Source organism: Beta vulgaris, chromosome 1 (assembly GCF_026745355.1).
Source record: "Beta vulgaris subsp. vulgaris cultivar EL10 chromosome 1, EL10.2, whole genome shotgun sequence".
Taxonomy (NCBI): Eukaryota; Viridiplantae; Streptophyta; class Magnoliopsida; order Caryophyllales; family Amaranthaceae; genus Beta; species Beta vulgaris.
In genome coordinates, this window is record NC_079202.1 from 58,199,423 (window position 1) to 58,219,687 (window position 20,265).

Sequence of the window (20,265 nt, forward strand, 5' to 3'; positions counted from 1 at the left end):
AAGTACTCTATCTGTATTTATAATACATATATAATATAGTGATATATAAGTACTCCATCTGTATTTATATGTTAATCCTACTTTAACCGCGTGTGCTTGGCTGCTTGCTATTGAACTTTATTAACTTTAAATATCTTTCATTACATATTAGTACAAGGTATAACGATTGAACATTAATAAAGTAGTAGTTGAGACAAATTAAATAAAATTCTCTTAATTATTATTTTTTCTTATATATTGAAAATAATTTAGAAAATTCTCTCTAACTACTCCCTCCGTTTCAAAATATAAGGCACGAACGATGTTCGAGTTCGAACTTTGACTGTTAATTACTCTCAATTTACGTGGATAAAAAATTTAAAAAATTAATGTTATCATGGTATTTTTCATGATGAATCCAACGGTATAATTTTTATATATCATATTAGGAGAGATATTTGTGGTCAAAATTAATTTTCATAAAGCATGAATGCTTTATATTTTGAAACCGAGGGAGTATAAATAATGTCAAGATTCTAAGTAGGAAAAAATACAATTAAAAGTCTATTAAGGGCCTGTTCTCTTCGGCAGAAAACAACTGGACTGCACTGAACTCAACTGAACTAATCTAAACTGAACTGAATTGAATTGAACTGAACTGAAATGAATAGTGATATGTGAGAGTAAAAGTATTGTCAAGAGCTGAACTGATCTGATCTAAACTGAATTGAACTGAACTGAAAATAAGCTGGGGAGAACAAGCCCTAAAGGACACCACCAATAAAACATTCTTCATCCGTTTCTTTTTAAATGCAACAATTAGACTTTCACGCACAACAATACATTACTTTGACTATGTATATCTATAATTACATATAGTTAAAATTACTCCCTCCGTTCCATAACATAGTGCCTCATTCATTCGTGGTGGGTCAAACTTTAAAATCTTTGATTGAATATTCTCATTTACATATATAAAAAAACATATTCATGTGGGATCTTCTTAGATTCGTCTCAATGTGTGTTTCATAATATCAACTTTTTATATTTTTTACTACTACAGAATTAAAGATATTAAAGGTCAAAGTTATATCTTGGAGACTGTCTAAAAAAGAAACAAGTACTATATGATGGGACGGGAGGAGTATAAAATTACATATTAATAAAAGTGGATCACGACTCACGAGCCAAATCTAATAAGATCCTGTACAAATTATAAATCTGAGTCGAAGTTCTAATAAACCTGACAAGCTCGCGAAAAGGATAATTATTGCTTTTTAAAAAGAAACGGAGGAAGTAGCTAACAAAATTTCCACTTATAGTCATCTAAATTCTCCAAAGATTTATAAATCAATCTCTCTAAATTCATTATTCTCAAACTTTATAATATATCCCTAAAAGGTTAAAAACCTCTATTACTCCGTTTCTCTCTCCTAACGTTTTTGAGCAGAGAAGACTCCATACTCATACTATAGTTGAGAACTTCAGCTCCATTCTTTTTACGAGAAATCCAGGTATAATACTTTCTTCCATTACTTCTATTCTGCATATATTCCTACTTTCTTTCATATGTTTCAAAACTTTTAAATTATACTGATTTATTTATTTTCATAATCACATAATTGTAGGAATCAAATAAAAATCTGTGATAATCAATGTCGTATTAATTTATATTAACTGTTTATATGTGGGTTAATATTATATAACAAAAGTTTTGAGTCCATAATTTTATCTTTATCTCTCTTAAAATATTCACTCTATCTTTCTCTGTTTCCAGCAAATAAAAAAAAAATTTAGGTATGATATTAATGGCGTTTTGAGTTTTTCTTTTCCGTATTTCCGTACAAATTTAAACCCTTGTGATTTTTTAACCGATTTTTTTTTATTCTGGTTAAATTATGGGTTTTCGTGTTTTACAGTTTTCTGGGTTTAAGTAATTTTCCCCTGTTTTTGCGTTTTTTTTTTCAGTTTATGGGTGTTTTTTTTCTATCTTTTATTGTTGTTTAAACACAATTTCTGTATTTTATTTGTATATTAATTTGTTGTTGTGAGTATGTGCTCATCATCATCTTGGATTTTTATGTTTTTATTTTTTATTTTTTAATATGGGAAAAAGATCTTGTTGATTTTGAATTGTGGAAAATCCATCAGATTTTGTTTTTATATTTATATCTATGTGGGTTTTTTTCTTTACTGCTTTTTCTTGTTAATCTCCGTATAATTCGGCAAAAATCTATGGTTATCGACTTAATTGTACTTGGCTTGATTGTCTTGCCTTATTAATCTGGAAAAAAAGGGGAATAATTTTGTTACATTGCAAATTTTTGGTAGTTTTTCACTTAATTTATAAACAAATTTTTCTTTGTGGGTTTAAAAATTTGGGTTTTTGGTGCAGGTGGGAAGACTGAAGAATTAGAAGGATGTACCCAAGAAGGCAGAGTATTCTGGGAGCAGTTGGTGATGCTGCACTCAGAAGTCCCCTACCCAACCATGTCCTAATTAACCCTAAAGGTATGCACTAATGTGTGTGTGTGCGCGCGTACGCGCGCTTTTCATCTATATCATTGATGCTGAGTTTATTTTGATTCTTTCTAGAACTGTTTTTATGTGTATTAATTCTTGTATAAACTCAAAATATTCATTGTAACTAATTATGATAACATATTCATAGTGGAAGTAACTGAGTCTATATTGGAGGGTTCATTCTATGAGATTGATCACTCAAAGCTACTTCCTGGAACACCTGCTACACTTCGTTCTGTTCGAGCAGTTATGGTATTGAAACTTCATCCTGATCTACAGTTTTTGTTTTTCTGTACTGTGTTTAGTTATGGTTTTCTCAGGTGGAAAAACATCGGAATTTGATATATGGTTGTTTTTCGGCTTTTGTTGGATGGCGACTAGTTTATGATTTCTTGCACAGAATTTTATAACTAGTGGCAAAGTTGCATCATCATATGAACCAATTGTTACTGTTTTAATTATCTTTGGTTTTTCTGTTTATATAATTAACAGAAGTTTAGCTGCTGTGTTTATTTTCTTTTTGATGATCGTTGTTTATGTGTTTGCTCATCAATCTTTGAGGTAACTGCAAAATCTGAGCTGAATGTGACTGTAAGATATCCTAGCACTCGTTCTCTAGCAGCATACTTTGGCAATTCAGACCATATAGCTCTTAGATCAGAACTTTACCCTGCATTGGATGAAAAGTTCATGATGATGCCAAAGCTTGCCGTTGAAGTTCTAAAGCGCGAAATCCCATCTCGTCAATTTGAGGAGTTTAGGAACTCCATGTCCTTCTGGTTAATCAAGTCTTCAAGGACAGAACAGCAGTTTCCCTTGCCAGTAACACAACGTGATTCTGGGGCTAAGCATGGGCCATGCTTTTCCAAGCTCCTTGGTAGCGAACTCAAAGGATGGGGTCTCAAGAAGGTTGTTGCCTACGTTCCCAATACTGAAGAGTCCGATGACCCTGGGAAGCAAATGAATATCACTTCTGCAGAGGGTAAAGAAAGTGTGAAAGAAGAGGTTTGCTGTGAAACTAAAGTCCAAGAAACCATTCAATATAGCAGGAAAAGGAAGCGTGGTAGACCTCCACATTCTCAAAGCAAGAAGAGAAAACAAATTATTAAGCAAGAAGGTATTGAATTTAAAGCTAAAATCAAGGGGAACATTGATAAGCAGTATGTTGACAGATGGCCTTCAAAAAGGTATATTTTCAAGCACTGTAATTTAAGCCTGAAATTGTGTATTTATTTTACTGATTTGATGGTAAATATGCAGGTATGAAGCAGCTGCAGCTGAATTGGTAGAGGTTTTGAAGAATAATGGAGCAGATAATAGCAACCCAATTTCCCGTTTCCAGCTAAGGAGAGAAGCAAGGAAAAGAATTGGTGACACAGGTCTTTTAGACCATCTGCTTAAGCACCTTGCAGGCAAAGTGGTGCCACGTGATGGGATTGATCGCCTTCGTAGGAGGTGTGATACTGAAGGTAAGATGGAGTATTGGATCGAGAGTGCTGATCTGGTTAACATCAGGAAGGAAGCTGGAGTTGCAGATCCTTACTGGGTTCCACCTCCTGGATGGAAGCTTGGAGATAGCATCAGGATTCCCAATTGTATGTGTCGTCAAGAATTAAAGAAGCTGAAGGAACAGCTTAGCATCATGAGAAGGTAACTAATAACACGAGTTTCTAAATCCTCTTTTCTAGAATTTTATACTCCGAGAAAATTTGTGCTATTTTCTTTTTCTATAATCATAATCAAAGAATTCTTTTGTTGGGTTAGCAGACAAATGTCAGAGCTGAAAACAAAGGATGAAATTGAACAGCCAGTCACTTTAGTGATGCCAGATAGTGCAGTGTCTTCTTGGAAACGAGGGGATAGTAATCTGAACGCAAAGGTCAGTATTGACTGCCTAGACAGTGATCCAATCCGCACAATGATTCAATTTCTTTATTTTCTTTTAGTTTTGAAGAGCTAAACAAACATGTCTTTGCTGAAAGGAAACCTATGAGGTTCTGATGAAGAAGAAATTTCTTATGGAGACGCAACTACTTCAGCTTTCAAAAGCTTTGGTGGAATTGGAGGTATGTGATGCTTGCATGGTTTCCTTCTCTATTAAATGACTTGAATCAAGTGAGATAAACATAGATAATACATAAAATGGGCCTTTTCTCTTATATATACACGATTATATCGAATTAGATATGAAATTATGGATGTTGAAGCTTAAATGAAAGCTAACTGATATTTCCATACCATATTGTATTCTAATAGCTTAACATTAATGATTCATGTAAAGCATTTAACAGTTATTCCTGTGCTTTTGTGCCTTGAAAAGTTGCTTGATTATCACTGCATATATACGCAAATCCATCATATCCAATGATATTATGATGCACTATGTTATGATCATTATATAAGACTAGAAATTGTCTATATCTATTTGTTCCATGGCATGGATTTATGCCTTAGTAGTATTGCATGCAGGAAGACATGAAATCGCAATCTGAGAAAGCTGAAGCAGCAGAGAATGAGCAACTGATGCCATCTGTCTCCAAGAGCTTACCAATAGCAGAGATGACTGAAGACTTAGCAGAACCAGCAGCAGAAGAGGTAAATGAAAGTCGGGATGTAGAAGAGGAGAAAGAAAGCCGATCCAAGAGATTGATAGTCAAACTCAAACCGTGCAGGCGCCTAGATAACAACGACACATCAATGTCTCAAAACGTTGAGTATGTGGTGCAGGATAACGTCGCTCTGGCATCTGCTTCAGGCTCCCCTCTCTCTACTACCACTTCATAAACTGATATCTGACAACTTAGCGGACTCTTGTATAGAATGTGAAGAAGGGGCAATCCTTCAAAATTTTGACATCTTAGTTAGAACTGTTAATGTCCTTTACAAGCTTATGCTTGATACTTGATAGTAAAGTAATAGGTTAGTGAGATAGATTAAGGAAATACTGTGGTCTGTGGGGCATGCATGACCTGCACATGTATTGTATACACTTCAATGTATGTCGTTTAGTAACAGCTATCTCTGCTGAAATGACCTGCTTATCCAGTTATCCTAGTAACTATTTGTGGTTTCTGACTTTAATTTCATATTACAATGTTGATTTGCTTTGTTTAGTGAGATTCACAACGTTGTTATATGCTTGCAAGTTGCAAAGTGCAAGCATATATCTCATTCTCTTGTTTACAAAAGTACTTTAGTATAATGCTGGTGGCAATAGGATTTCTTCAAACTAAAATCTCACTCTCTTAAAGAGTGGAGTTGTCACAACTCACATGCAAGTCGAAAACAGTTTTATCCTAAAATCAACCGATATTGGTGGAGAAGCTTATTCGTTTATACGAAAAATTGTTTTAAATAAGTCAATTTTTACACGATCTTTTCATTTTAAGTCTATCTTTTGATTATTCTTGATTGAGTTAGACTTGTATATCTGTTATCTTCTATTGATTTTTAACCTGTTTGTGACTTATTTAGTAGGTTACTTATGACATGTGTTATAATGTCCCTTTTTCTAAAACAAGCGAGGGTGAGACATTGTAACACGTGTCATAAGTAACCTACTAAACAAGTCACTAACAGGTTAAAACTTAATAGAAGAAAACAGGCATACAAACCTAACTCAACCAGAGATAATCAAAAGGTAGACTTAAAATGGGTAGACCACGCAAAAGTTGATTTATTTAAAACACTTTTTCCTAGTTTATATTAGGGTTGACAATCAGGTCGGACCGGGTCAAATTCAAGTCAACCTGTTTATATAAACGGGTCAGCACCATCAAACCTAAATTCGAACCGTTTACTTAAACAAGTCAAAAGATCCAACTCGAACCCGACCTGTTTATAAACGGGTTGACCTGAATCCGATTCGTTTTGACCTAATTTTAAAATTTTCTTTTGAGGTTCAAGAATAGGTGGGCAAATTTTATATGGTAAGAATTATGTAAGAAAAAATATAAGTATAATTAAGTGGGGGTATTTAGCTCCAATAACTTTTATCAATAATTTATTGAGTCATTTTGTATAATTTTCATGTCTTTTCTTCTATTTCTTTAATATTCGAAGCTGCAACAATGACTTCCATTTTCAATTATATGAATTAGGCTAATTTATGAGTTTCTTCTTCCCACTTTTTCTTTCTCACACTCTCCCTCTTCGTAAATCTGGCTTTACAATTAATTTAAATTGATTTGATAGGTTATTTTCGGGATGAAATTTTCAACCCGAACCTAATCCATTTAGTTTTCAGGTTGGGTTTAGGTCGGCCCATCTAGTTAAACAAGTCGAAAACTTTAACTCAAACCTGCTTATTTCAGATTAGGTTCGAGTCGGATTCTCAGATTGCCAGCCCTAATTTATATGCTAGTCAAGTAGTTAGTTCTCTCTCCTTTCATGTGAGCCAACTCACGTATATATTTCTCTTAATAATTTATGATCGACCATACTTTTCTTGGAAGCTCCTATTTACACAATTTGTGTATGTTTAGTTTTTACACACTTAAACGAAAGATTGAGAACTTGTTGGTCTCAAACACTAGTGCTAAACTTTTCTTGGAACATATGGCTGTTATTCCCATTTCCTGTTACATAATATTAAAAAATAATAAGTTATGTTTATGTAACAATACGAGAATCAAACATGAGATTATTAGTAAAAATTAATTAAATTTGGAATCAATATGGTGGCAAATTTATTTCCATCTAAGAAATGACTACTTATATGTTGATATATCAAGGGAAATTTTCCCTTGTAAAGTTTACCACATTAAAAGGGAGAAAGTAAATAAATCATTCTAGAAGGTTGACAATTCACTATTGCTAAATTGCTAATTTGCTAATTGGTGGGGATAAGTGGCTAACAATAAGACTGTGTTCTCTTTATCTTAAAAAATAAGTTTTAGGTCTGATAGATTGAGATTAGGTTTGATTAAGTCTAAGACAATTATACAATACTTAAAAATGAGTTACAGTAAAGTTCAATCATGTCTAATAAGTTCAGTTTAGGTTTTTTCAGATTAAGAGAACACACCCTAAGTCTATTACTTATTTGGATGATCTTACCCCTCAATATTAACTCGATCAAAATTAACTCGATCTTACTGGGAAACCAACTAAATTTAAGTTTGTAATTCCATGAAAACCTAATTTCTAAAAGGTATTCCTAGCCCATGTATTATAGCCTTCATATGCACGCGATGCGTGCGTTAATTTTAAAATTTGTTATTCTATTAGAAACTCCATTCGTACTTTATTTATGATTAAACTTAAATGTGAAAAATTCAACAGTTAGATGAATTTAGATATATTAATTCGTTAATGTAAAAAAATAAAAAGGTTGTGAGTGATTGTTAACATTAATTTTTTGTGAATGAATATTGAACGGAAAGAATAAAATGATGAGTTGGTTTAACTGAATTAAAGAGTATCAAAAGTAGTGAATGTTCAAACTTTTCATGTGCACGTTATGTATGCCATCTTTTTTTATAAGGTATAAATATTTTGTCCATTTTCAATTTGATTGAAGTATTTGATTCATATACCATTTTAAACTTGTTTTAAATGGCAAGTTGGAATGAGAATTTTTAAATGATTTGCTTTTGTAATTTGTTTCATTCCATTAATTAGATCATTAAGGGTATTTTAGGCACTTCAAAAGAGGACACCACACCTCCTCCCTTGACTTATATAATAGAGATAATTTACCAGCAAAACCACATTGTTGTTATAGAAGATAAAACTAACAAAATTTTATATAACGATCTTTTAATTACATTATTTTTTTGATCACAAAAGCAAAATCACAAATTGCAGATTTCAATTTCCTATCACTGAACCAAGTAATATTAGTCAATACTAATATCTCTTGATCAACTTACATATTTCTACACCCAAAAAAAAAACTTCAACCAATTTTTTTTTTTCTTTCAACCTTCCCTCACTAGTCACTACCATAGTAACATTCCTCCAATTCCATGAGAGAAATTTAGTTACTACAGTAAAAACTCAAATCAAACCCCAACTTTTTCACCTTAGGGTTTCCTTAAAAAAAAAAAAACAGTAAAACCCCTCTTCCTCGGTTCTTCCACACTCCCCTCTGAACCTCCATTACAATCAGTCAATCACCATGGAAGAACTTCCTCAATCTCTCTCCTCTTTACAACCTCCCCTCAAAAAACCCAAAATGTCTTCCTCCACCACCACAACTTCCGACGACGACGCCGCAAAACCACGGCGATTAAAACTCCGAAAAGTCGCCATTTTCTTCGCTTACTGCGGTGTTGGATACCAAGGAATGCAGAAAAACCCAGGTGCCAAAACCATTGAATCCGACCTCGAAGAAGCCCTCTATCTATCCGGCGCAGTTCCCGAGGCTGACCGTGGGCAGCCTAAACGCTTTGACTTTGCGCGATCTGCGAGAACTGATAAGGGTGTTAGTGCCGTCGGTCAGGTTGTTTCGGGCAGGTTTTATGTTGATCCACCTGGGTTTGTTCATCGATTGAACTCTAATCTCTCTCCTCAGATTAGGGTTTTTGGGTTTAAGAGGGCTACGCCTTCTTTTAATGCTAAGAAGTTTTGTGATAGGAGGAGGTATGTTTATTTGTTGCCTGTTTTTGCGCTTGATGGTAATTGTCATCGTGATCGTGAGAGTGTTATGGCTAGTTTAGGGTCTGGAAATGAGCTTGTTAAGTGTTTTGGGTGTTCTGAGAGGGGGAGGAAGGTTGTTGGATTGATGGGTAATAGGAGAGATTGGGAGTTTTGTGGTGGTGTTGATTCGGGTGTTTCGTCGAATGGTGGAGATGTGTTGTTGAATGGTGGGGAGAAAGAGGGGGGAAATGGAAGAGAAGGTGGTGTTTTATTGGGAGGTAGTGGTGGTGTGGGGGGAGGGTTGGGAAATGTTGTGGATTCGGAAGTTTCGGTTCATTCGGGCATTTTGTCGAGCAATGGAGATGCATTGTTGAATCGCGGTGAAGAAGAGAAGAATGAGGGAGATGATTGTAATGTTTCTGTGGAGGATAGAAATAGTGTAGAAGAACCCTTGAAAGTTGATGTGAGTATGGTGGATTCTGAAAATTTTGCAGACAATAATGTTGTTTCTGAGGAAGCTAGTAAGGAAATTAAGAGTGATTTTAAGTATGGGGAAGAGGAGAAGAAGAGGTTTAATAGAATTCTTAAGCATTATGAAGGAACACATAATTTCCACAACTTTACCACAAGAACAAAGGCTGAAGATCCATCAGCAAAACGGTACATCGTTTCATTCGAAGCAAACACAACCTTTACAATTGAAGGGATTGAGTTTGTGAAATGTGAGGTTATTGGGCAGAGCTTCATGCTTCACCAGATTCGGAAAATGATGGGTTTGGCTGTGGCGGTGATGAGGAATTTTACTTCTGAATTAATCTATGACAGAGCATTCGATCAGTAAGATTGATGATTGCCTTATTATGTTGAGGTTTGGATTGAGGAAATTTGTGATCTTTGTGTAATGTATATTTGTTGTGTGTTGAAATTTCAGGGATTTTAAGATTAATGTGCCTACTGCCCCAGAGGTGGGGTTGTACTTGGATGAATGTTTTTTCACCTCATATAACAATAAGTGGAAAAACACACATGAGGAGCTATCGATGAAAGATTATGCAGAAGAAGCTGAGGAATTCAAAATGAAGTATATATACTCCCATGTAGGCAAGACCGAAGATAAGGAAGGATCTGTCGCTGTTTGGTTACACTCCCTAAATCACCGAAACTATCCTGATTTGCGGTATCCTAATGATGAAGTGGAGAAATTGGCTAATGATGAAGTGGAGAAATTGGCTGGAGATGAAGTGAAAGAAGCTGCTACTGATGAAGTCGAGAGAGTGGTTGACAATGAAGTGGCGGAAGCTGGTAAAGATGGAGTGGCGGAAGCTGGTAAAGATGGAGTGGTGGAAGCTGGTAAAGATGGAGTGGCGGAAGCTGCTAAAGATGGAGTGGCAGAAGCTGCTAAAGATGGAGTGGCGGAAGCTGCTAAAGATAAAGTGGCGGAAGCTGCTAAAGATGAAGTGGAGAGCGCGGTTAACAATGAATTGGTGGAAGCTGCAAAAGATGAAGTGGAGAGAACAGCTAATGGTGAAGTGGAGAGGCCAGCTGAGGACCAAGTGAAGAGAGTGGCCGAGGGAGAGGCCATGGATGTTCTTCCCTGAGTTAGTTTTCTTCTAAGGACATCTGACTACTATATTTTTGGGTTCTGTATTGTTTTCTGGTAGTATAAGATTTTGTAGACCTACTAATACTATGATTCTGTTTAGGAAGAGTTGATATGGGGAGCATTTTCATCCCCCTCAATTAGTCAACCCCACAGATGGAATTGTACTCTAACTTGAATCAATAGAGCATAATACTTATCAAAGACCAAAGTGTATTATTTTCTGTTCCAGCAAATGAAATGAATTGCAAGCAGATTCAAGAGGCTCTATCATTTTCTTGTAAACTTTTCGAGTTTATAGTTCTGATATATAGCTCTTATATGTCATAAGTGGAGTAAGATTTAGAATGTTTTGAAGGGTTTTATTCATGTATCTAGATACCATCCTGAGATAAGTAAAAAGCTTGTATCGGTAGCATTCTGGTGGAGAAGCTACAGGTCTAGTTTGCTTGTTAACGTGACAATTAAATCCAGACGAAGGTAGTATTATATCTAGACGGAGGTAGTATTACATGAGTCAAGTATTGTTGTGCATCAGTAGCATTCTGGTGGAGAAGCTACAGGTCTAGTTCGCTTGTTAATGTGACAATTAAATCCAGACGAAGGTAGTATTATATCTAGACGGAGGTAGTATTACACGACTCAAGTATTGTTGTGCATCAGTAGCATTCTGGTGGAGAAGCTACAGGTCTAGTTCGCTTGTTAACGTGACAATTAAATCCAGACGAAGGTAGTATTATATCTAGACGGAGGTAGTATTACACGAATCAAGTATCGTTGTGCATCTGTGATGATCAAAATCTGTATTCAGGCGATATGCAACTATGGCAAGGGACAATACTTATTTGTGTTGGGAATTCTTAATAATGCACATCATAGTCTGGGCATGTACATCATAATTTGAGCATGCATTAGCTTTATCAGTGCTCCATCGGTTACAATGATCACTTATATAGTTGTATGTACCAGACTACCACCCCATCATTTGTGATCTAGCCGATCAGATGCGATGGAGTGATCTACTACAAATGTGGAGTTTTTGACATAGATAACAGTATGATGTAAAATCGTAGTAGATATAGATAGTCTGTTCTAGACTAATTTAACCCAAAGTTTCTTTAAGATTAGCTTTTGTTCAAACCGTCCAAACAAAGAGCTAATTGGATTTTTTTATTCAGTTAGTGATCAATTATTCTTTGTTTCAATTTTCGATAAGTTCCAACTGACTTAAGAATCACATCCTAACTTTCAAGCCGAAAACAATCCAATCAAGTCTAAATCTTAGTTAACTTTATATCAAAACCTAAGATGTCAATGGAATGAAGGGGTGCACTCGAAAATAATCCAATTAAGTCTAAATCTTAGTTGACCTTACCTCAAAACCTAGGATATCAATGAGACAAGGGAATAAGGAGAAAGATAAAACCCCCCCCCACCCCCCAAAAAAAAAATTCATATCCTTCCTTGTTTCACCATCCCGTTAGATATATGTACTCACTTAACCCATACCATCACCAGGTCAAAATATAATCCTACACACTTCTTATATTGAAATAGGTATTCCATTTAATTTTAGTCACAAAATTTACATGGACATAGAATTACATATTAAGAGAATAAAAAAACATTAACTGAGTACACGCCTATAAGGCATGCCCCCAAAATAAAAAGGTCAGGATTGAGTAAGTGGGATGGAGCGGATACAATATAAAATCCACATAGCTCCATTGGGGTAAATACGAACACTACTTTTCAAGTCTCAACTAAACCCATCACACTAACATCCCTCTCGAAAGTCGAAATCCGAGATAACCCATTCTAACAACCCAACCCGGCCCGGTTATCCCTCACCAAGTCACCAGTATACACTATACAGTAGTCCGTCCAGTACCACGCTCACCATGAAAGTAAAACCCTCATCATCACAAAAGATGTCATCATATGACGCATATGTAACAAAGCTGGGGTCCAAAAACCGATAAGATGTTCATCATATATATAAAATCAAACGGTTCAAAAACTCCCACATCAGTAAAATAAACTACTAACAATGACAGAATCACTACGTTTATTTCATACCTAATCTTTTTGCAACATACCACTATTCCACACCATCATCAACGTCAACGTGTACTCAGTAGTTCTTTAATTCAATTTGATTAAATAATCTTACATCATCCATTCACTTTGTTTTCAGTGTTACTTCTTCAACCCCAAATTCCCAAAAATATACAACCAAAAAAACTACAATTATGCTATTTTGGGCTCACCTTTTACCCAAATTCTTTTTGTCCTTACCTAAATTTCTCCTATTTTCCAAATTTCTGGATAAACCAATTTTCTAACATACTATTATTATATATATAAAAAAAAAACCCATCTCAAAAAACTCAATAATAAACTTGAATTTTCATTAAAGTTTTGATCTTTATAAAAAAAAATTGATAAATTGTTGACAAAAATGGCGGCAAATCCAAAGCCGTTGCAATCGCGGCCATATGAGGAAGATGTTCCCGTTGATGGAGAAGAGTTTGGTGAATCAGACGGTGACGAATCAACAGATGATGGGATTGATGAAGATCAGACGGTGAGGATGAGGAGAGAGAAACGAGGGGTGGGTATTTATGTGGGTCCCAGTAGTAGTAGTAGAACTAGCGAACTTACTTTGTCTTTTGAAGGAGAGGTCTTTGTGTTCCCTGCTGTCACCCCTGAAAAGGTTTGTGCATTTTTTAAGAATTACTATCTTTTATTATTTTATTATTTTTTTGGGTTTTTGTTATAATGAAATTTATGAAGTTTAAGTATTTGAATTGTTGTATTGGGGAGTATTTAGTGTTGGTTTTATTATGTTTAAAAAGAAATTAAAGTTATAGTGTTTGAGGGTAATCTTTTTTGTTAATGAAGATTAGAAAAATGATGGGTTTAGCCATTAAGGAGTTATAAGCTTAGTTGATTTTGAGTTGGTTTTTGTTTTGGAGAATTTTAATTGTGAAATTGAGCGGATTTATACTTTTAATATTGTTATAGTTTGTTCATGTGATTGTTGTGTATATTAATAAGTTTAGAATTTTGTAGTATTATGATGATATTGCTAGGAATTTCGAAATGTGAAAGTTTTTATTTTAGTACTTTATGGTGGAATGGTTTGTTTAAGTTACTAGTTGTAAGTTCTTCATGTGGGTGTTTTCCCTTTTTTAAAAAAGAAAATAAATTAACCTTGTTTATTTGATTGTGGATTTGGTGGGGAATCGAAGAACAGAACATGTATAATTTGCACAGATTATGCTTGTAAAAAACAATTTTAGCGACGGCGGAAATTTCATGTAGTATTATCTGGTGTTTAAGTGATAACTATTACACAAGGAAGCCCAAAGACCTAAGTACATTCTTACCAACTTATGTATGATGGAGGTAGTATCGTATTCGATGAATATTGTTCCAGCAAAGGGAGGTTCTTTATGCAGGACAAGCTTTGTAACATCAGGTTAAGTTTTTCATTGTGTTTAGGATAGCCTATAGTTATGAAACAAATAGTTGTTTCTAATTCGAACCCCCCTTCCCCCAAGGAAAAAAAATGAGTTAATAAAGTAGAGCTGGTTGAAAACATAGAAAAGGCTCTATGTTCTTATACATGCTCTCCTCTCCCTCTCTCTAGTTTGGTTTGAATGTATCTTTCAAACATATCCTAGTCTACCATTTGTGTGTATTCTGAGAGCTGTTACTTATTGGCTCTCTGTTTTAATTTCATTTATCATTGCGTCACTTTCTAGTAGGTGACTTATTAGTTGCTGTTCCCTTGATCTTATGTAAAGTTCACTCATCTTGTAATAGAGTCATTTGCTAACTCGTTACCGTTCTTTAACGGACAAGAGCTTCTGCTCTGAACATTAACTTCAGCATTGACAGCAGGATGTACCCTAAAAGATAACCTATGCATTACCAGATGACATCTCATGCTAGCTTATGAAAATTTAATGGATCAAAGGTACCTAAATTAGGGAATAGTCTTGCCAATTCTGGTGTGTGAAAAAATGACATCCATGCTGATATCGTGACAATAAGGTATGAGCTGCTGGAGAGGGTTTAGAGCAATGCTGCTTGCTGCTAAACAGGATCATTCCATGGAAAACCTCTTTACACCCGTGCCTACTCTTCAGACTTCACGCACACAGTTATATTAGCTAACATTTTTTTACCCTTTTATTATCTGCTCGATAGGTTGATGCTTGAGACCATTTAGTGTTATGAGTCAGTGTTCTCTGGCTTTATCATGTGATAAATTATTTGTATAAGATTAAGTCTTGAACAAGTGTTATACAAGTCAAAGGTTTAAATTTGAAGTTCGTCTCTTGTCTAGCAATAGAAATTACTAAAGGCTGATTTAGCCTTGAGTTTTATCACCTTCTGTGTTCTGTGACACAATGGGAGGAATTCGGGAGAACAGAAGGCTATATCAATTCCAGGTTTAAATTTGAGGTTACTTAACGGAGGTTGGTATAGATTTCTGTTGAGGGATTCTTTTGCTTTCTCCTTTCTTCCTAGTTTTGCATTTGTGTAATGAGTATGTGCAGCATTCAGAAGTGCTTTTTGAATATCGATTTGATTATTTGATGTTCATTCAATAGCATATGCTATGTATTATTGATTTTACATTTTTATAGGTGTTCCTTGCATCTCATATGCTGAATCTAAAGTACATTTGATAGTAAGTTGTGAGATGGAAGCATGTCTTATTGGAGTTTCAAACTACAGGTCAAAGCAGTGCTCTTGCTCCTTGGAGGACGTGATAATCATGTTGGAGTTCCAACAGTTGAGGTTGCTTGTGGACAAGACAATAGGGTAATACTGGGGAAGTTTGTCCGAAGTAATTGTGTGTGTGTGTGTGTATATATATATATATATATAGAAGTAAGTTCATATGAGAATGCATACTTATATGAGAAATGAGATCGAATTTTACACACTATAACTCTTATGAATAAGTGATGTAACTCCAAAAACAAAATATTTGAAAAAAAAATTCAAAAAAAAAAATTTTTTTTTTTTGAATTCAAATTTTTTTAGAGGAATATAACTCTAATGAATAAGTGTTGTAACTCTAAACCAATTGTGTGGTTGAGATTGATTCTCATTTCTCATGTAAGGAGCATTCTCATGTGATCTTGCCTATATATATATATATATATATATATATATATATATGTTTCCTTTATGGATTTTTTGAGCTGCTTTTGTAATAAATATGTAGGTAACTGGAAGCCCTACAAGATCAAATGTTTCCAACCGGATAGCTTCCTTAGTTAGGTTTCGCGAGAAAAGAAAAGAGAGATGTTATGATAACAGAATCAGGTATACAATTCGAAAGGAGGTTGCTCAAAGGTAAAGATTCTCTCCAATCTCAACGGTCAGTTTGCCAGATTGTTTTGCCTACTTGCTGCTATATGCATTATAGAGGTTCCATTTTTCACAATTGCTATAAAGCTGTAGACATGATGTAGAACTAATGAACTATTTAGCGTTTGCACCAAAAATACCACACCCTTATCAAGAGTATCAAGGGAAGTCAGAGATTTGATGACTTCAACGGTTTTGGTATGATTTTAGTATTTTAGTATAGACCTAAATCACAATTGTTCTTTTAGACAATTATCACTTATAAGTGTTATGTGTAATTGCACCTGTGAGAAATCTGAATACTACAAACGCGTCATTGAGACCCCTGTTTGGAGAGGGAGTTGTGTTTGTCGAAAGTTGTCTAGGAAAAGGACCATATGATACACTCGTAATAAATCTTAGAACATTCTAGTACCATTATTATAATTGCTTAATGCTGTTACCACTGCCGTACTGTCTCTAACAAGGCTCCCATCTAAGGCAGGAGTAGGGGTAGACAGGGTCATGCATATGCAGCCTTTCCCATGCTATTGTATAGAAACTATTCTCATGAGACCCTTAAAGTCGGAATGGATCGACTTTATCACTTTTTAAAAAATGAGCATAGGACAGGTTAGTGAGACAATTAATTTAGTCAATTTCAATGCTAAACTATATTACTAATTATCAGGGACACTTTCTATGATGAGTCGGTAAATAAAGATATTATCAAGGCTTTCTTCTAGTCATCATCTTGAAAAGATTATTATACTTAACAAGTCTGTATCCTAATATGAGATTATTACTTTTTTTTAATTCAAGGGATTGCTTCTTGATACCAGTGGTGCTTTCTCTCTTTCGCTCTCTTTTTTTCTAGGATGCACCGGAAGAATGGTCAATTTGCATCATTGAGAGAAGGTTCAGCGTCTTCCAATTTGGAAGCCAAAAAGAACTTACCTAATGGGGGTACTTTGGGGCCAGAATCTGTGTACGTCCAATGTTAATTTTAGTTTGTGTTTCCTACATATACACAATTAGCTGATTAATACTTCTACTTAAAGTCTCTAAATTGCAGTCCTTTCCCTTTCTGACCCTTTATGATTTTCAGCTCAAACAAGTGCCAACATTGCGGTGTCAGTGAAAATGATACACCAGCAATGAGGCGGGGACCAGCTGGTCCAAGGACTTTATGTAATGCTTGTGGACTGATGTGGGCCAACAAGGTATAAACTTAATACTATCGCATTTAAGATATTATAGGATTTTTAAAATTTAAACTGCAAGTTTTGATCATCTTTTAATTTTGGTGGATTATGCTTCACATTATGGAATATAATTGTGTTCATGTAGGAAAGAGGAAATTTGTTTGTATGGATTAATGCTTGTGTAACCAAGAATTAAGTTCTTTATGACAAGTTTTTGTTTGGGTTGGTACCGGCGATATGACTTACTCTCTTCACATCAAGCACTAGCTGGTACTTGTGGATCTGTTTAAGAGCTTAGACAAAGCAAGTAGATGTTTTAGAGGACAATAATATCTTAAAACCCTTATCATGTTGGTCTTTTTTAGTATAGTGGACCATTCATGAAAATGATTATGCCTAAAGTTGAGGCCTGTGGAAAGTAAAGGGAAAGACGTCGAGATATGTTGCATGAACATTCTCAAGAGTTTTGGTTTTTAGAATTTATTTTATGTTTTACTCTGGAGGGCACCTGTCTTACCTTTGCCTTGCCAAGTGCTAAATGATATGCTTCATTTGTGCCGTTTTGCAATCTTACTATTATTAAAAGATATGCAGGAGTTTTGGTTTCCCACTATATAGTTAATATGTGCAGGGAACACTCAGAAACTTAAGTAGAGCAAGAAGAAGTTTCATACTGGATGAAGCTGAACTTGTAAGTACTCTTAAACTATCTTGCATTTCAGATATGTATCAGACCTCATTAGCTGACTACCCATTTTTTGCATTTCCCCACCCCATGAGCTAATGAGGTCAAGTCAATTTTCTTCTTGGGGTTTCATGATGGAAAGATTAAGAGTTATTAATAGGCTACATGCTATAGTATATTATACTATATTATACATGCTATAGTATATTAGTTTTCCAGTAATTTAGTTGTGGTGGACAGAATTGGAGGTCTTGCTCAACTTTCCTCTACTTTCAGATTCTCATGAAGTAGTGCACGAGCAGTTACTCATTGTTGCTTTAATCAAGAGACTAACTGAATACAGCCTTTCTGCAAACTCAGAAATACTGTTGCGTATATTTGATCGACTACCTCTTTAATAGGTGGTAGCCAACTAGCCACATGAAGGCATCACATGATGAGGATGGTTAGACGTGTTCTCATATGTTTCTCAGTAAGCTTGATTTTCTTTTATGGATCATAGGACGAATAGTTCTCTTTTTTGTTTTCTAGGTTTGCCTCTCTGAGAAGGATGTAAGCTCTTCTTTTCTTGTTCCTGTGGGGACTTGGGTTTGTTGTCTTCACCTGTAAACTACAAGTATTGAGCTTATCTGAACTGAGCTTTTGTGAAACTATTAAACATTAGTAGAACTTAAATTGAACTTAATAGCCCAATTCTGTTGACCTTTTTTTGAATATGTTTTAACTTATGAACTTGCTTTTCTAAAATCAAAATGGACCAAGTCTAAGTCATCTACTTTGGCTGCAGGGGTCCCTGGTTGATCGTAAACCTTCCATTGTTGAAGAAAATTCACATGCCAACCCGTGTAAGCTTGTATGTTCTCTGTTTGACTTGTACAAGATGGGGTTAAGGCTTCTTTCCCTTATGTGACTAATTTTATATGCAGAGAACCCTTAAAGGCGAAACTAGTGCTGTAACTATAGCCTACGTCAATTCCTTTGCTGAACCCCGCAAAGAGGTAAACTGTGAAAGATTGTCCATTGAGAATTTGAGCCCTAATATTTAATATATGAATTATTTGTTGCGTTCTAATTATGTTAGCTCACTTCCTCCTGTATTTTTTGGTGGTGGTTCTTCTTGTCTACACAAGACTATGTAGACTTGGCTGTACTGTCATTTAGCCAACTAAACTGAAGATGGACTTAAATATTTAATTTGAGATTCTCTTTGTTTCTTACTCAAGATGTATAGATGTAAGTATATTTTTTAAAAAAATTCCCCACTTATGCTAAATAACCAAAAGAAAAATAATAGAGGACATGAAAAGTGAGAATAGTACCTTAAGGCTTAATCCCTCTTTTCCTCCTGTATTTTTTGGTGGTGGTTCTTGTTGCTTTTGTTGAATTTGTTCAAGGTTGCTACTCGTGGGAAGCCTTGAGGCCCATCTGTACATAGAACTTTTAAGAATGATTCCATCGAACCGATAAACTCAGGGAATTTGTGCATGCTTATTGCTTTTACATCGATAGACTTCGCCTCAATACTTTTGCATACAGTTTTGCATGTTTGCTTGAATTCCCTCAAATTTCATTTGTAGAATTCTCATGGGATAGCAGACGCGACAAGCATGCTAACAGAAATAGCTGTGGATTCATCAGGCAACTTTGACAAACAAGTATTATATCCTCAAAAATCCTTTTAGCCAAACAGTTATGGATGTAACTCTGCTCTCTTGAGTTTCTTGGATTTGTGATTGTGGCTCATTTCTGGAGCATATCTGCAGGATACTCTGGCTGAACTTGATGATAGTTCTGGGACAGACATAGATATTGCTGCCAACAGCGATTAGGTATGCATCGAACTGCAAAAGGTCATGTCAATGCCTCTACCATGGGGTGCTGAAATATTTCTAGACCTGATGATAATTGAGCATAATTTGCATACGTTTTAGAAAAATTGACATGTGTGATCTCATCTTTCTACTTGAAAGGTACAGCGTACACACAATTATTACCTCACTCGTGAGTAGCGAGACTGATGCTGATTGCAATGAATGGACAAGACTTGGCCTTAGTGATGATCAAGGATCGGACTGTCAGCATGATTACTGAAATACATCTCGAGTTTGTGGAGTTGTTTCTTGTCTCACCAAATGCTCGAGTTGATAGATATTCACAAGCAATATGGTGGTGAATCTTCTTATTGTAGATAATGTTTGTGTGAAATGGGAAATTTTAGTTATTGAGATTACATTGTGCTCGGCTTTGTAATTTCGAGATTGACCCAAGGTTAAATTTTTAGATGGCTCTCCTTTTATGGAGTTGGGTGTTCTTGTTTA

General features: G+C 35.1%; 3 protein-coding genes across 11 annotated transcripts; all 3 read left to right on the top strand.

The window, feature by feature from the left end:
- The first annotated feature begins 1,311 nt into the window (after window positions 1-1,311).
- Window positions 1,312-5,615, top strand: LOC104888279 (protein DYAD). 6 transcript variants are annotated; one of them, XM_048638846.2, is made up of 8 exons: window positions 1,312-1,493; window positions 2,375-2,490; window positions 2,651-2,754; window positions 3,064-3,689; window positions 3,763-4,152; window positions 4,267-4,381; window positions 4,485-4,568; window positions 4,960-5,615. In XM_048638846.2, the coding sequence occupies exons 2-8, from the start codon at window positions 2,400-2,402 to the stop codon at window positions 5,284-5,286; spliced, it is 1,737 nt and encodes a 578-aa protein (XP_048494803.1). In that variant the 5' UTR covers window positions 1,312-1,493; window positions 2,375-2,399; the 3' UTR covers window positions 5,287-5,615. The 6 variants fall into 6 exon arrangements, with proteins under 6 accessions (XP_048494803.1, XP_048494805.1, XP_010671497.1 ...); XM_048638848.2 differs by having other exon boundaries at window positions 1,313-1,493; window positions 4,972-5,615; XM_010673195.4 differs by having other exon boundaries at window positions 1,314-1,493; window positions 4,270-4,381.
- A 2,786-nt stretch (window positions 5,616-8,401) lies between these two features.
- Window positions 8,402-10,954, top strand: LOC104888270 (uncharacterized). Its single transcript, XM_010673183.4, has 2 exons — window positions 8,402-9,921; window positions 10,016-10,954. Exons 1-2 carry the CDS (start codon window positions 8,624-8,626, stop codon window positions 10,680-10,682), a joined length of 1,965 nt encoding a protein of 654 aa, XP_010671485.1. The 5' UTR covers window positions 8,402-8,623; the 3' UTR covers window positions 10,683-10,954.
- A 1,751-nt stretch (window positions 10,955-12,705) lies between these two features.
- Window positions 12,706-20,265, top strand: LOC104888256 (GATA transcription factor 19). 4 transcript variants are annotated; one of them, XM_048638835.2, is made up of 11 exons: window positions 12,707-13,400; window positions 15,437-15,523; window positions 15,933-16,063; window positions 16,935-17,045; window positions 17,166-17,280; window positions 17,894-17,953; window positions 18,735-18,800; window positions 18,874-18,945; window positions 19,525-19,602; window positions 19,711-19,797; window positions 19,924-20,265. In XM_048638835.2, the coding sequence occupies exons 1-10, from the start codon at window positions 13,146-13,148 to the stop codon at window positions 19,774-19,776; spliced, it is 1,041 nt and encodes a 346-aa protein (XP_048494792.1). In that variant the 5' UTR covers window positions 12,707-13,145; the 3' UTR covers window positions 19,777-19,797; window positions 19,924-20,265. The 4 variants fall into 4 exon arrangements, with proteins under 4 accessions (XP_048494796.1, XP_048494792.1, XP_019103850.1 ...); XM_019248305.3 differs by having other exon boundaries at window positions 12,708-13,400; window positions 19,711-19,776; XM_010673165.4 differs by having other exon boundaries at window positions 12,711-13,400; window positions 19,711-19,776; window positions 19,918-20,265.

What these genes read in the sequence shown, in the direction of transcription:
- LOC104888279 (XM_048638846.2), top strand. Translation starts at nt 2,400, where the DNA reads ATGTACCCAAGAAGGCAGAGTATTCTGGGAGCAGTTGGTGATGCTGCA. An exon ending in GACAGATGGCCTTCAAAAAG is followed by an intron (nt 3,690 to 3,762) that starts GTATATTTTCAA and finishes GTAAATATGCAG; the next exon opens with GTATGAAGCAGCTGCAGCTG. An exon ending in AAGCTTTGGTGGAATTGGAG is followed by an intron (nt 4,569 to 4,959) that starts GTATGTGATGCT and finishes ATGCCTTAGTAG; the next exon opens with TATTGCATGCAGGAAGACAT.
- LOC104888256 (XM_048638835.2), top strand. Translation starts at nt 13,146, where the DNA reads ATGGCGGCAAATCCAAAGCCGTTGCAATCGCGGCCATATGAGGAAGAT. An exon ending in CGAAAGGAGGTTGCTCAAAG is followed by an intron (nt 16,064 to 16,934) that starts GTAAAGATTCTC and finishes CTTTTTTTCTAG; the next exon opens with GATGCACCGGAAGAATGGTC. An exon ending in GACTGATGTGGGCCAACAAG is followed by an intron (nt 17,281 to 17,893) that starts GTATAAACTTAA and finishes TAATATGTGCAG; the next exon opens with GGAACACTCAGAAACTTAAG.
- LOC104888270 (XM_010673183.4), top strand. Translation starts at nt 8,624, where the DNA reads ATGGAAGAACTTCCTCAATCTCTCTCCTCTTTACAACCTCCCCTCAAA. An exon ending in TATGACAGAGCATTCGATCA is followed by an intron (nt 9,922 to 10,015) that starts GTAAGATTGATG and finishes TTGAAATTTCAG; the next exon opens with GGATTTTAAGATTAATGTGC.